Source organism: Zea mays, chromosome 1 (genome assembly GCF_902167145.1).
Source record: "Zea mays cultivar B73 chromosome 1, Zm-B73-REFERENCE-NAM-5.0, whole genome shotgun sequence".
Lineage (NCBI taxonomy): Eukaryota > Viridiplantae > Streptophyta > Magnoliopsida > Poales > Poaceae > Zea > Zea mays.
The window spans coordinates 304,314,023-304,328,775 of NC_050096.1; the positions used below are offsets into that span (position 1 = coordinate 304,314,023).

General features: G+C 46.1%; 3 protein-coding genes across 5 annotated transcripts; 1 reads left to right on the forward strand and 2 right to left on the reverse strand.

The window, feature by feature from the left end:
• Positions 1 to 625: 625 nt before the first annotated feature.
• LOC103644319 (protein ALP1-like) lies at positions 626 to 5,494 on the reverse strand. 2 transcript variants are annotated; one of them, XM_023301375.2, is made up of 4 exons: positions 5,110 to 5,494; positions 3,004 to 3,515; positions 2,696 to 2,921; positions 1,756 to 2,622 (listed from the first exon to the last, which is right to left on the reverse strand). In XM_023301375.2, exons 2-4 carry the CDS (start codon positions 3,511 to 3,513, stop codon positions 2,180 to 2,182), a joined length of 1,179 nt encoding a protein of 392 aa, XP_023157143.1. In that variant the 5' UTR covers positions 3,514 to 3,515; positions 5,110 to 5,494; the 3' UTR covers positions 1,756 to 2,179. The 2 variants fall into 2 exon arrangements, with proteins under 2 accessions (XP_023157144.1, XP_023157143.1); XM_023301376.2 differs by lacking the exons at positions 1,756 to 2,622; positions 2,696 to 2,921; positions 3,004 to 3,515 and adding exons at positions 626 to 1,324; positions 1,399 to 1,742 and having other exon boundaries at positions 5,110 to 5,485.
• An 80-nt stretch (positions 5,495 to 5,574) lies between these two features.
• LOC732821 (protein phosphatase 2A regulatory subunit B') lies at positions 5,575 to 10,538 on the forward strand. Of its 2 annotated transcripts, none has more exons than XM_008651126.4 (4): positions 5,575 to 5,942; positions 6,321 to 7,707; positions 9,583 to 9,953; positions 10,043 to 10,538. In XM_008651126.4, the coding sequence occupies exons 2-3, from the start codon at positions 6,508 to 6,510 to the stop codon at positions 9,940 to 9,942; spliced, it is 1,560 nt and encodes a 519-aa protein (XP_008649348.1). In that variant the 5' UTR covers positions 5,575 to 5,942; positions 6,321 to 6,507; the 3' UTR covers positions 9,943 to 9,953; positions 10,043 to 10,538. The 2 variants fall into 2 exon arrangements, with proteins under 2 accessions (XP_008649348.1, NP_001356986.1); NM_001370057.1 differs by having other exon boundaries at positions 5,724 to 5,942; positions 9,583 to 9,956; positions 10,043 to 10,518.
• LOC100191771 (GDSL esterase/lipase) lies at positions 10,347 to 12,519 on the reverse strand. The gene is made up of 2 exons (NM_001137196.2): positions 11,800 to 12,519; positions 10,347 to 11,110 (listed from the first exon to the last, which is right to left on the reverse strand). The coding sequence occupies exons 1-2, from the start codon at positions 12,478 to 12,480 to the stop codon at positions 10,592 to 10,594; spliced, it is 1,200 nt and encodes a 399-aa protein (NP_001130668.2). The 5' UTR covers positions 12,481 to 12,519; the 3' UTR covers positions 10,347 to 10,591.
• Positions 12,520 to 14,753: the final 2,234 nt, after the last annotated feature.

Genomic DNA, 14,753 nt, shown 5'->3' on the forward strand with positions numbered 1-14,753 from the left:
TCAGTGATTCGAGCTCCGTTCTAGTGAGAACTTTGAGATAATCTTTTGAGCTCGATTCTTGGCTGTGTGTGTGCGCATTTTGCTGTGGATTTGTGTGTGTTGCTTCCCTCCCTTACTCCGTATTTCTTTGTGAATCTCAAGTGTAAGGGCGAGAGACTCCAAGTTGTGGAGATTCCTCGCAAACGGGATATTGAAAGGCAAAGCAAAACACCGTGGTATTCAAGTTGGTCTTTGGACCGCTTGAGAGGGGTTGATTGCAACCCTCGTCCGTTGGGACGCCACAACGTGGAGTAGGCAAGCGTTGGTCTTGGCCGAACCACGGGATAAACCACTGTGTCATCTCTGTGTTTGATCTCTTGTGGTATTGTGTTTTGTTGAGACTCCACTCTAGCCACTTGGCTATTATTGTGCTAACGATTAACCAAGTTTTTGTGGCTATAAGTCTAAGTTTCACAGGATCACCTATTCACCCCCCCCTCTAGGTGCTCTCACATATCTGTTCTTAAGTAGCATATAGGATACAACAAGTGTACCATATCTGTTCTTAAGTAGCATATAGGATAGATGGAATAGAGCAAGTGTACCAAATCTGTTCTTAAACAGTATAAAGGACAGACACATCAAATCAAGTGTAGCATATCTGTTCTTAAACAGGGAAATCCATAGAACTCAGGGAAACATAATTGTTCTTAAGTAGCATCTAGGATAGATGGAATAGAGGAAGTGTACCAAATCTATTCTTAAACAGTATAAATGACAGATTAGATCAGATGTGGTAGTGCTTGGCTAGGAAAGTCTTGAGCCATAGGTCACGATCATCAGGAGTCATGTCTAGGAACACCAGGGAGGTGGCCTTGTGCTCCATCATGTGGTTCAGGGCATACATGAGAGCCTCCCTAGAGAATCCAGGACAGTTGATTACAGCATTGTAGATCTCAGGTGCTGCTTCAGCATGGATGCTTTCACGGACAGCAGCAGCAACATCAGATACAGCCTCTTTCATCCCATTGAACACAACAACATCTTCATCAGTCATGTACCTCTTCCTCTTCCCTAAGTTGGACATAGGCTTGCTATCATTGGAGTCACCAGGGGTACCCTTGTCAACAGTCTTCCCCTTGCCAGTTAGATTGGAACCATCAACAAACTCTGAGGTCACTTCAATGCCATCATCTAGGATGTCAACAATGTCAGTTGGCTTGCCCAAAGGCTCATTTGAACCCATTGCAAACCTACCTGTGGCAACCCCACTTCCAAATATGATTTGCATAGGCATATAGTTCTCTATGGGCCTATTGAGGTAATCAGCATCTTTTGGGTGATCCTATTGAGTTAGCAACTCAAGTTAGCAATTTCAAGTTAGAACAAGTTAGAAAAATGGAAGGTGTTGGTCCTAACCTTGATGTAAGCAGCATAATGACCCTCTTCTAAGCTTATGACAAAGTTATCCTCATCCCAAAGAGCGCCACTAATGTCCTTCAGTTTGCAAACCTTGACCCACCTAGACCTCCACTTACGAAGGTGATTGTACACTTGTTGGCCTGTTACTTCTTGGCCACAGAACTCAGAGACATTTTTAGCAACAGAGTTAAGGTGGACTTCCTTAAAACCCTTGTCAGTCTTAACCCCAGTACCTATCAAGTCAACAAAACGGCGTAGAACAAACACAGACATTGCAGCACTCCACCTAAGAGCAGGCCTAGCCCCCTGGCCAGCAACCTCAGAGACCATGTCAGCCATAGCTGGAACAAGTAAAAGATTAGGGGAAAGACAGAGATAGATGTTTTCAGCATAGGAAAGTAGAAGTAGAAGTAGCAGTAATGTCAGCATAGGAAAATAGAAGTAGCAGTAATGTCAGCATAGGAAAGTAGAAGTAGAAGTAGCAGTAATGTTCTCAGCATAGCAAAAGTAGCAGTAATGTTCTCAGCATAGGAATGCAGCAGAAGTAGAAATAGCATGAAACCAGCATAGTAGAAATAGCAGAAGTAGCAGTAATCATCATTGCTAGTCGACAATGGTATCAGGATGTAAGTAATGTCATCATTAGCAACTGAGCACATCACACAAAGAAAGTGAGTTCAAAACTGTAGATAGTTCATCATTGCTAATAGACAATGTTCTCAGCATGGAACCAGATCTTACAGATCTATGAGCAACTTAGCACAACACATAAAGACCACTATCCCCTATGTGAGGCCCTATTCTGCCACATTTGTTGAGCCCAATTGTCTCTGGTAGCAGACCAGGCAGCATTGTCCATGACAAGGTCAAGGGGAGCTTCCTCATGAACTTCATTTGCAGCCCATGTTTCTTCTAGTGGAACATGTTCATCATTCCCATGATGAAGAATCCAATTGTGAAGGATACAACAGGCTAGGACTAGCTTTACTTGTGTCTTGTATGGATGGAAAGGTTTGTTGTATAATATTTTGAATCTGTTCTTCAAAGCACCGAAGGCCCTCTCTATTGTCACCCTTAGTGATGAATGTCTAAGGTTGAAGAGCTCTTTTGGGTTCTGTGGATTCCTCCCCCCATATTCACTCAAGTGGTACCTTGTGGCACGGTAAGGGGGTAAAAACCCAGGTCTGACAGCATAACCAGCATCCACAAGGTAAAATTTACCTAACATAATAGATCATATATTAGGGAATACCAAGGAAAGTGTGCATTGTGTAGACCAATACTATTTTTTTACCTTGGGGCACTTTTAGACCATCTTCTCTCTCAAGGGCATCAGCAAGGATAAGGGCATCATGTGCTGATCCCTCCCAGCCAGCAAGAACATATGTAAACCTTAGATCAAAGTCTACAGCAGCTAAGATGTTCTGTGTTGTGGTGTGTTTCCTACCAAGGAAGGCAGCTCTCTGATTTCTAGAAACTCTTGCTAGCACATGAGTGCCATCAATGGCACCAATACAGTCCTACACATTAGGGCAAACATTTGTTACTACAAACCCAACATGAAAAGGAAGGGATCAGTAGTTGTGTGTTTGGAGGGCTGACCTTGAAATAGGGGTACCATCTGTGGCTATCTCTAATTTTGGTTGGTGTAGCAGTTGAAGGTGGTAAGATCGTTTCATTTCTCAGTTCACCAACAGCATACAATACTTCCCTGAAGTATCTACTGATGGTCTCAATAGATCTTCGAAAGGTCATGTGTATAACTCTAAACCTTTGGTTATGACCTACCACATGTAAAAACATGGCAACCTGCTCCTCTACTGAGCTATGAATGCTATCTCTCAATAGCTGCCTAGTGCGAAAAAGGTCACACAACTGCATAAAAGGGGCTCTTCTCATCCTGAGTAAGTCGACACACTCAACATCAGTGGATTCATAAATAAATCTCAGGTTGTTTTGCCTCTCTTGGTCTCTTTGGTGCATTGGGCCATAAGTGATAGACCTCCTAGCATGCAGTCGGTGCCTCAACCATGCATCCAACCAGGCTGACATAACTGCTACAAGGACCACTGCCTTTGCAATTAGCCGACGGCGTGCAATAGCAGGATCCATTGCTAGAGTAATAAAATAGAAAAGAAGATTAGAGGTCTAAGTTGGCTCACATGTGTTGTGCTAGTTGCTAAAAAGGAAATTCATAGAACATTGATCTATAGCTCAGAGGCATACTAGCATCATAGAACATTGATCTATAGCTCAGAAAATATATGATCAAGCACGCTAAACAGTGATGTGCTAGTTGCAAATATGTAAAACAGATTCTTACACGAGCCACGGCTGCGACATACAAGAGATGCGCCACCCAGAGGCATTGAAGCATCATATACCATTGATCGACAGCTCAGAAACTAATAAACAAGTATGAATATATTCAAAAGTAACCATAGAACTCAGCTCAACATCATTGATCCTAGGTACTGCTTGTGACCAGCAAGAGTATGTAGCAGCAAAGCAAAGAGTAAAGAAGAGAGGGCTAAAAAGCAGCATGGCTAAAAAGCAGCAAAGCATGGCTATACAGGGAACCAAACAGATAGTCAATTCAGATGTTCAGAATCACCAGTAGAATGGAATGGCAATTTTCTCTAGCTTCACACCAGATGTTCAGAATCACCAGTAGAATGGAATGGGTTGTGAGATAATGGACTAAAGATTTACAGACTCTAGAGTTGCTCAATTGGTCTAACAAATGATTAGAGCATGATTCTTCTCTAAAATCTTATTTTGTTAACACCAGATCCAGATAAATAAAAATCCCACCATCCAAACTAATAGTTCACCCAATTTAGCAATAGTATACTTTTATTTCAAGGTGAACAACCTAAACATGTCACACAAGCAAAACAAGGTATATACATGCAAATAGAGATAGAATCCAAATTGAGATAAAGAATTTAACAGACTCTAGAGTTGCTCCGTTGGTCTAACAAATGATTAGAGCATGATTCTTGTCTAAAATCTTATTTTGTTAACACACCAAATCCAGATAAATAAAAATCCCACCATCCAAACTAATAGTTTACCCAGTTTAGCAATAGTTGGAACAATAGTTCACCTAGTTTAGCAATAGTTCACCCAAAAACCAGGGTATTTTTTGCAAAACATGCATTTAATTAAGAAAATGTTGTTGGTAACATGATAGTGACTGATCAAACCCGTGAGCATGTTGGAGGCAGATTAATAGTGCCTATGCATTGTTAGTATTATCCACAAAAGGACAGCAAAAGGAACTCAAATGAAAGAGAAAAAAACACTACAAATTGTCTATTTAATTTAAAAGAAGATCCCTTTCGGAGTGTACATAGCCAGTTGAATTGGGTAGTACCAAATTATCTAGAAAGTCATACTATAGAAATGGGACCAGAAAAGGAGCAAAAAGGAAAGATCTGGTGGATCTGAATTCTTGGTGATCTAAGAACCCTAAAGAAGCAGCCGCAACAAACCCTAGTGTTCACACCATGTAGTAGGGCTAGATCTAACACACTGGAAGAGAAGCACTCCGGACCCCATAAAATAACCGGGAGAACATCATGTAGTAGCAGAAAACCAGGATATACACAACCACAACTACCAATTGTACTCAAGATTCTCAGATCTAGACGAAGAGCTCGTGTCCAGGGGGAGAGGGCAAGAGAGAGTGTCAAACCTTCTTACCTTTGATGAAACTGGAAGGAGCAAGCCTCAACAGCGGAGGGAGAGCTCGAGGGAGAGCTCGACAGCGGCAACTGAGGCGAGTGGAGACGAGAGAGGGAGAGCTCGAGGGCGAGTGGAGATGGGAGAGGGAGAGCTCGACACCGGCGAGTGGCGGCGGCGACACCGTCGGCAAACCCTAGCACGCGGGGGTTCGTCCGCCCTCCGGTCTCCGCTGCGCGAGCGGATGCGAGGAGGGGCGAGTGCGGTGAACGAGCGCAGCCTGGATCCCGAGCGACGCAGAAAATGGCCGTATGTGCCGGGCTTGGCCGAGGCCGGTGTCTTGCACTCACCGGGCCTGGCTCAAATCTCCGTCCAGGTAACCAAACAACACGGGCCCGAGTTATTCTGTATCCCATGGGCCATGCACGCGCATACACAGGGAACCAAACAGACGGATAATAAAGCGAGGTGTCAAGCCTTGCTGTTGATGACACAACAAAAAAGCCACCAACTGCACTTTAGCCAGCCGGGAAGGATCCAGGGGCAAAACCGGGAAATCCTCCAAGCTGAGGTAGGCAGGAGGAACTTTCCTCTCTCTCTCTGTCTCTCTCTCTCTCTCTCTTCTTCCACCGCGCGGCCGCGTTCGCTGCCTGCGCCACCACACCATTGGCGACGGCACGCGCCCTCCCTCCCTTCCAGGGAAGCCTCCTCGCTCGCTTCGGGGGCGTCTCCGCGGCCATATCTTCCTCTTTCTGCTCGGCTTCCTCGTCACCGCCCCCCTCCTCGCCGTCCACTGGTGCCGAGCCGGCGCGGGTGGAGATCCGTTCGCTTTGGATCGACTTCTTCGTGTTTGGGTAGGGACCTCCACCCCTCACACCTGATCGCCTTTGTTCTAGCTGTTCATTTTGTACCGGGGGACCATTTTTTGCTTTGACTGCGGGTGGGCAATACCATCCGAATCCTTCCCACCATCTCCATTCTGTTACTCGCGGATTTGTTTGCTGCGTGGTGCCATGTGAATCTGAGCCACTCCGATTAGTCTGTTGACTCTGTTCCTATCCTTCAGCGCTCGAGATTAATCGAACTAAGATGCGGCTACAGTTTATTTTTCTAGAATTTTGGGTCCGACTGATCTGTGGCCGTGTGATCTTACGGGCAGTTTGTCTCCTTTTTTTTTGGGCGATGTGATCTTCTTGTGTTTTATTACTGATTAGTCGGCTTGAATCTTGCAGGTTGAAGCCGCTCGATTTGCTCACCAGAAATTCAGATTTTCGAGTGGAATTCGCTTAATATAGCAATGCACTAGGGTTTACTGTGCACCACTAGGCTACTGCCTCTGCTATTAGGAAGCCGACATCTGTTGTTTCCGAAGTCTTTCAAGTCTCTGTTGGGTGGCGTTGCTATTGTGGGTGTGATAACATGATAAAGCAATTTCTTGGACGTCTCCCCAAGAAGCCATCCAAATCTGGAGATAAGGATCCTATTGGCCGGCCCAGCCCCTCGGTGTCGCACCAGCCATTGGGTCCGAGAGCTGGAGACAGGGCCACCAACTTGAGTAGCCATCCACCGGTTATCTCCAGCTCTGGGCTCAGTTATGGGAGTGGCATGCATGTCGGCAATGCATACACGAAGGCACACGTGAACGGTGATTCGGCCGCTTCAGCATTTCGGTCGTTGCCGAGCTTCAAGGACGTGCCCAACACAGAGAAACAGAACTTGTTTAATGAGAAGTTGAACTTGTGCTGCGCCCAATTTGACTTCACCGATCCAACAAAGAACATAAAGGAGAAGGAGATAAAGAGGCAAACTTTGGTGGAGCTCGTTGACTATATTGCCTCGGCCAGTGGGAAATTTTCTGAGGCAAGCATGCAAGAGATCACAAAAATGGTTTCTGCAAACCTGTTCAGGACGCTGAGTACTCCTCCTAGAGACAACAAAGTGGATGGCTTTGATGTGGATGAGGAGGAGCCTGTCATGGACCCTGCATGGCCACACTTGCAGATTGTCTATGAGTTGTTCTTGAGATTCATTCAGTCTCAAGAGACAGACGCCAAGTTGGCTAAACGGTACATTGATCATTCGTTTGTTCTGAGGCTACTTGACCTCTTTGATTCAGAAGACCCTAGGGAGAGAGAGTACCTCAAGATGATACTTCACCGTGTCTATGGAAAGTTCATGGTTCATCGGCCCTATATTCGGAAAGCCATTAACAACATTTTCTATCAGTTCATCTATGAAACTGAAAAACACAATGGAATCGCAGAGTTATTGGAGATTTTGGGAAGTATCATCAATGGGTTTGCATTGCCACTTAAGGAAGAGCATAAATTGTTCCTTGTTCGAGCTTTAATTCCACTTCACAAGCCAAAGTGCATCGCGATGTATCATCAGCAATTATCTTACTGTATCACCCAGTTTGTCGAAAAAGATTGCAAACTTGCAGATACAGTTATCAGAGGCCTGCTAAAATATTGGCCAATCACTAATAGCTCCAAGGAGGTGCTGTTTCTGGGGGAGTTGGAAGAGATATTGGAAGCTACGCAACCTGCAGAGTTTCAGAAATGCATGGTCCCTCTCTTCCGCCAGATCGCACGTTGCCTGAATAGCTCACACTTTCAGGTAATGGTTGCCGGAGTGTTGCTTCCTTCATGAAAAGCGTACTAATTTGTGTTTGGTTATTTATCAACTCTTCTATTGTGTATTTTTCTTCGCTCATGTATTTTCAAAATTGATAAAATGCATGGCCTGCATAATGACAATCCCTTCTTGTTTATTCTGTTTCTATTCAATGCATGTTAGTGTAGATATACAGTATTTGCACTTTGTTGTTCTCTAGAGGATTTGGTATAAGACAACCTTGTTTTAGAACCCACAGGAGACCTAAAATAAAACAGCTTAGTATTTTGAGTGGAACACGATAGTTTTCTGGCTTTCAGCTCACTTACTTTTGTAGTTTTCTATGCCCTATATGTTTTACTTTATTTTTTAGGTATTTTGCTCTTTTTTAGTGTATTTTGTTGCTAATAGTAATACTGCCTCAATTAGTTACTGCTTAAAGGCCACCTTGTGCAGTTAGTTTTAGTGGTCGAGTAGTTTTTGGCTGTTGGCGATGACTCAATTGTAAGCACAATGCCAATGATTTTGATGCTAAGAGAATTCCAAATAGCTTATAACTTATAAGGATTTCTCTGGAGCGTGTGGCTCTTCAGAAATGATTTTTGTTTGAGTGACAGTCAGTACTAAGTATGAATCCCTTGTTTGGATTTAGTTTTCCTAGTCACTTAAGTGAAAATAGAAAACAAAATTTCTGGTAGCCATATCAAAGGAAAGTAAGGCAAAAGTTTCTCCTTTTGTACAGCTCAGAGTAGGCGAGCACTAATTACTGCTGACCATTAAAGTCATTTAGGACATCAATGAATCTCCACTGCTAAATTTGGATGCATAATATGTGTCATGACTTATTAAACTAAAATAATTGAGGGATCATAGAATTTCTGTCCTTATGTTTCATCTAATGTAGTTTCTTTCTTTCTCATTTCCTTAAATGCATTTCTGTTAATTGATTCCTACAACGAAATTACACATGCTAGAATGTACCTTGGAGCTATTTTTGCACTTTATGTCCTATTACAAATAGACTGTAGAGTTCAGAGTACTGGGATGTCCTACTTGTTGATTAATGAGCTCTGAAGAGCAGCTATGAATTTACTAGGTATCGAGTTTCAGTTTTGCTACTTATCTTCCCTGAATTGTAGTACATCTGAATCAGTATTTAATACATGACTTCGTTACGGTGGTTTGTAAGAGAGAACAAAATGGTTTATTTGTTATCCTACATTCTGAAAAACATGCCCTCATTATAGTGTTTTACAAGAGAAAATGAAATGGTTTATTTCTTATCCTACATTCTGAAAGACATGTCCTTGTTATGGTGGTTTATAAGAGAGAACGAAATGGTTTATTTGTTATCCTACATTCTAAAAGACATGCCCTTGTTACGGTGGTTTATAAGAGAGAACAAAATTGTTTATTTGTTATCCTACATTCTGAAAGACGTGCCCTCGTTACAGTGGTTTACAAGAGAGAACAAAATGGTTTATTTGTTATCCTACATTCTGAAAGACATGCCCTCGTTACAGTGGTTTACAAGAGAAAATGAAATGGTTTATTTCTTATCCTACATTCTGAAAGACATGCCCCCGTTACAGTGGTTTATAAGAGAAAATGAAATGGTTTATTTGCTACCCTACATTCTGAACAGTAATTATTTATCAGCAGTTGACAATCTTTATCTGATCTATATGCACAAAAATGTTGTGGAGTTTGGGAACAAAATACTGTGATGGTGATTTTTCATCACATTTCAAGCCACAGTTGTGTTTCTGACCATGAGACATCAGAGTCTGCTTATTTTATTAAGGCTTACTGGTATTACATATGCAGAACATATAATTAGCTGATGTATAGTAACTGATAGCATCTATTCTTGTTCAGGTTGCTGAGCGGGCGCTATTTTTGTGGAATAACGACCACATCGAGAGTCTGATCAAACAAAACAGCAGGGTTATATTGCCTATCATCTTTCCTGCACTGGAGAGAAATGCCAGTGGGCACTGGAACCAAGCTGTGCAAAGCCTCACTCTAAACGTCCGAAAACTGTTCTCTGACAATGACCCTGGACTATTCACGGAGAGTCTGCGGAAATACGAGGAAGAGAAAGCGAGAGAGAAGGAGGTTAAGTCGAAGCAAGAGGCCACATGGAGACGCCTTGAAGAGATGGCATCAGCGAAAGCGACAAGCGGCGCGGCAGTTCTCGTCTCTCGACCCTTATCCCGGCAGTCTTCGGCTGTGTAGCGAATTTTCATGTGGTAATCAGACCGATGCGCCTCTCTTTGTTAGATTCCAAGTCTGGGCAGAGTGCTTTCTAACAGATGAATCTCTCTCAAATTTCTAGGTGGTCGTGAGAACATTGTACAGGATTGAGTTGTATATACGAGGTATATTAAGGTGGGCAAATTGACAAATGATATCGTCGGAGAAGCCAGCCAGATGGGTTACAGGGCTAGGCACACATCATTTTCTTGGTCCCGAATCTGGGCTTCTGCTAAGATCTACAGCTGGTCGCGGTATCATCATTATGTTTATCCTTGTCAGGAGTTGGCTATGATTCAATTGTTTTCACCTGCTGGTCCTGCAGTCTTGCCATGCATGGGTATCTGTTTCTGGAGACAAAAAATCGGTGGAAGTCGATAGAACTTAGAGCCTGGAAACGAGTCGTGCTGTTGTTCTTGGAGTCTGGAATTGTTGCGTTTCTTTCTAGTACAATTCATGTGTTGTCATCATTAGAAGTTAAATCCTTTGTGCTCATCATCATCATACGTATGTGGATCCAATTATAAATGCCTGATAAATGGTTAAGGGTTCACGATGAAGATGACATGGATTCGTCACGCATGCAGCTCTACTTATTGTAATTGGAACGTGCATTCTGATTGTCTCAAAATCACGGCTTCCCCTGGCGGGCTTTCATGGCCAGCAGGTCCTTGAACGCTGGGCGGCAGTAGCCGTCGCCACTGAAGAACATGCCGGCGACGACCTTGTACATGGCCTCCGTCATGTGGACGCCGTCCCAGTTGACGTACTCGGCGGGGCGCGCGCAGGCCGTGGTGACCTGCGGCGAGCCGCAGGTGGCGAAGAGGTCGAAGTTGTAGGCGCCGCCGCCGGAGCCGCAGCAGGTGCGGAAGGGCTCGGCGAAGCCGTGGCGCGCGGGGCTCCGCATCACGGCGAGGTGCGCGGCGTAGTAGTCGGCGTACGCGAGGACGGCGGCCGGGTGGCGGCGGCGCAGCGCGCGGAGGGCCGCCAGGAGGCGGCGGTTGTGCGCGTAGCTCTGGCGGTTGACGGAGGCGGCGCAGCCCACGGCGTCGCGGTCGTCGGCGCGCGCCAGCGTCATGGCCAGCGGCAAGCACCCCGTCAGCGGCAGCCCCTGCACGATCACGTACTTGGCGCCTCGCTCCAGCAGGCCCTGCGAGTTTATTATTATTATTATTAATATTAATATTATTAATATTATTATTATTATTATTATTATTATTATTATTATTATTATTTTGCATTCGTGTTTCATCTCAATTCCGAGCCAAGATAATATATAGTAGAAGAAAAAGAAACCGAAACGCAGAGGAGGTACGTAATGTACTGTAGTACGTGCACTGCACTGCACTAGCAGCCGCATCAAATCGAGCTGGAGTGTCAGTAGCACCGACGGTTGGAAGCAGAATGAAACTATTATTTTTTTTCAAGACCTAAATGTTGCCCTGCACAGCATTTATATATCTATAATAGATTTAGGTGCTTTTTTTATATGTACTCCGTTGGAGTAGTAGCTATTCCTTCTAGAAACTTACTCCTTGTCAGCTGTCACAGTGGATGTGGAGCTACAGCTACTACTGTAGGAAGAAATGAGATGAAGCTGAGCAGAGTTTTTAATGCAGCACCGGCCTGTTGTCTGTGTGCAGTGCAACCAAATCATCAAATGTTCTGACGCCACGTTTAATGCCTATACCAACCGCATACAAATCGCAACTACTCCATCAATCTCTCACTCCATCTGTACCCAGCACAGTAAATACATTTTGCTAATTAAAAAAAACTTTGCTAATAAATCCCTTCCCAAACACATGTAGCCGGAGACAGACAGATACACATGCATACCTCGACGAAGGCGGTGACCCTCTGGACGGCCATGGTGCGGACGAGCTTGGGAGGGATGGTGTCGCGGGCGACGACTGTGTAGGCGTAGTCGTTGGCGCCGATCTCGCCCACCCAGAAGAGCGCGTCGGCGGCGGCGGCGGCGGAGGAGGAGGAGGAGGACCGGAGCAGGTGCGCGTCGAACCAGCCCAGCTGCGTCATGATGGACTGCGGCGTGACGTCGATGCTGAGGTTGTTCCGCGCGAAGAAGTCGTGCTCGATGGCCGTGGCGCCGGCCACCGCGAAGTTGACGCCGGCTCCGGCCGCCGTGGCGTTGGCGTTGGAGACGGACACGGCGAGGTAGGGCGGGAGGTAGGACGGCAGCGCCAGCGCCTCGGCCAGGAAGTCGACAACCAGGCGGCCGTCGGAGTAGCGGTTGGTGGAGCGGTGGAAGAAGGTGGCGCCGTAGGGCGGGCTGGACACGTAGCCGAACGAGTAGGGCCCCGTCGTCGACCGCGTGTTCCCCGTGTCCGTGAACGAGTCGCCGAACGCGTACACCGTCCGGAACGGCGGCGGAGGGGTAGCAGTATTGCCTCCCGGTGTATGCGCCGGGGCCGCGGCCACGGCGAGGACGACGGTGGCGGCGGCCACGAGGAGGAGGAGGAGGAGGCCGAGGTCGAGGCGGTTGTCTGTGGTGCTCGCCATGCTTACCACTCTGTGCGGCGGGCTACCGGTGTGGTATCTTGTCCTTATATACTAGCTAGCTAGCTAGCTAGCTGGACCTGGAGCTCCTGGACCAAGAAACTGTAAAAAGAAATGGGATGGTAACGAACTACATGCATGGCGAGCTCTGGCTGCTAAACCTGTCGGTGTACGGCAACGAATAATACAATACATACTATACTAGCAGCATATATATACGGTGTGCCGTGTACAGGGTGTACTGTACGTACGTACTCCATCTCATATGGACCATGCAGCAATGGCGGCGACGACGAGGGTACGGTCGCATTGATTCTGTGCGCACAGAGTTTGGTGCAGCGCGCCAATGCCACCAACCAAAGGTACAAGACTGCTTCAATTCCGGTAGTGAGTAGTAGTATGCATTACTATTTCCATGTAGAACAAAGGTATACGCATGGGAAAGATAGACGTTTTTTGATATGGAACTATGGAAATTAGGGCTAAAGGCTATGTGCAACGCATCCTATTTTGCACTATTTTGTAGGGTAGAAACTCTTTTATTTACAGAATGAAGTAAGATGTAAATAGAGATGTCCAAACGGGCCGCCCGGCCCGTTTTGGGCCCGGCCCGCCAGGCACGATTAAAAAACCGGGTCGGGCCGGCTAAGCACGCGAGCTCAATTTCTTGTCCGAGCCCGGCCCGCAACGGGCCTAAACGGACCGAGCCGGCCCGTTTAGCACGAAAAAAACGGGCTGAAAAGCGGGCTATGCGGGCCGAAAAGCACGTTTTAGTGTAAAAAAAGCGGGCTTAACGGGCTTAGAGCTAAACGGGCCGTGCCGGGCTAGCCCACCGTGCCTAATTTCCTGTCCGAGCCCGGCCCGCTTATTCGTGTCGGGCCGGCCCGGGCCCGCCTATAACCGGGCCGTGCCGGGCTCGGACCGGGCCCAAAAAACGGGCTTCGTGCCGGGCTCGCGGGCCTCGTGCTTATTGGACATCTATAGATGTAAATAAATAAGCTGCTAGAGATAGACTAAGACACTTGTCGGTACCTTGAATCAGGGTACCCCTTACTACAGTATGAACCCGTACGACGTTTTCTAGCCGCACTGTGAACAGCACCCGACCTTACCACGTGGGCGGCCTAAGGGGCCACTACAGGAAACTCCTAAATTTTTGTGGGCTAAAAACCCACGAAAATAAGCGTAAACCGACGAAAATAGCCGCCGAAAATAAGTTCGACGAAAATAGTTGCCTATTTTCGTCGGTACCGACGAAAACGAACTATTTTCGTCGGCTTCCCCAAGACCGACGAAAATAGATGGTCGGCTGAATATTTGCGTCGGCCTCAGTGGCCGACGAAAATAAGAGCTTTATTTTCGTCGGCCCACGAAAATAGCGCTTTATTTTCGTCGGCCCCGGTGGCCCACGACAATAGCTGGCGGCCTGCATGTATTTTCGTCGGCCTCCAACCAGGCCGACGAAAATTCATGATACCCCCCAAAACAAATTTTTGTGCCCCTTTTAATTCACAGCAAAATACACATATCTAGAAGCTTCGCAATGCTTACAACGGTCCAGCTTGTCATCCTCCTCAAAGAATAGCATGCAACTGTTGGGACACACGTTGATCTTCTCATATGTCATCCCAAGACCAGCCAACATCTTCTTTGCGAAGTACATATTCTTTGGCAACTTATGATTCTCCGGGAGAACCTCGCCCATCAGTTGGACGATGTCGTTGTAAGCACTGTTTGAAATGTTGTGCTTCGACTTTATCGCCATTAGTCTTGTGAGAGTCCCAAGAACTGACATCTGAGTGTGCTCGTGCAGTCTCTCTTCTCCCGCGGCGAGTAGCCGGAAGAATTTTTGAGCATCGCGTGGAAGCTGCCCCGGCTCCTCTGCGTTCATTTCAACCTCCCTACCAAGATCATGCAACATGTCGTCCATCCTATCATGATCGTCATCAAGTTCCACCTCCACGTCAACGTGTCTAATAGACTCTCCATGCCGGTACCATACAAGGTAGTTCGGCATAAACCCACTTTTGCAAAGGTGTTTCTCCATTTCTTCCTTCTTCTGAGGCCACTTGTTCTCGCAGCGATTGCAAGGACACTTCACTAGACGACCAATTGCATCTTTGAAAGCGTGCTCAAGAAAAGTCTTTGTTACAACCATCCATTCATTCGAATGTGCCCCATCCTTTCTCCACCCGTCATACATCACCCTCCGATCACCGTCCATTTCAAAGGCTAAACGAAAGACAAAGAAAATCAACGATCGTCCGTGGCTTAGG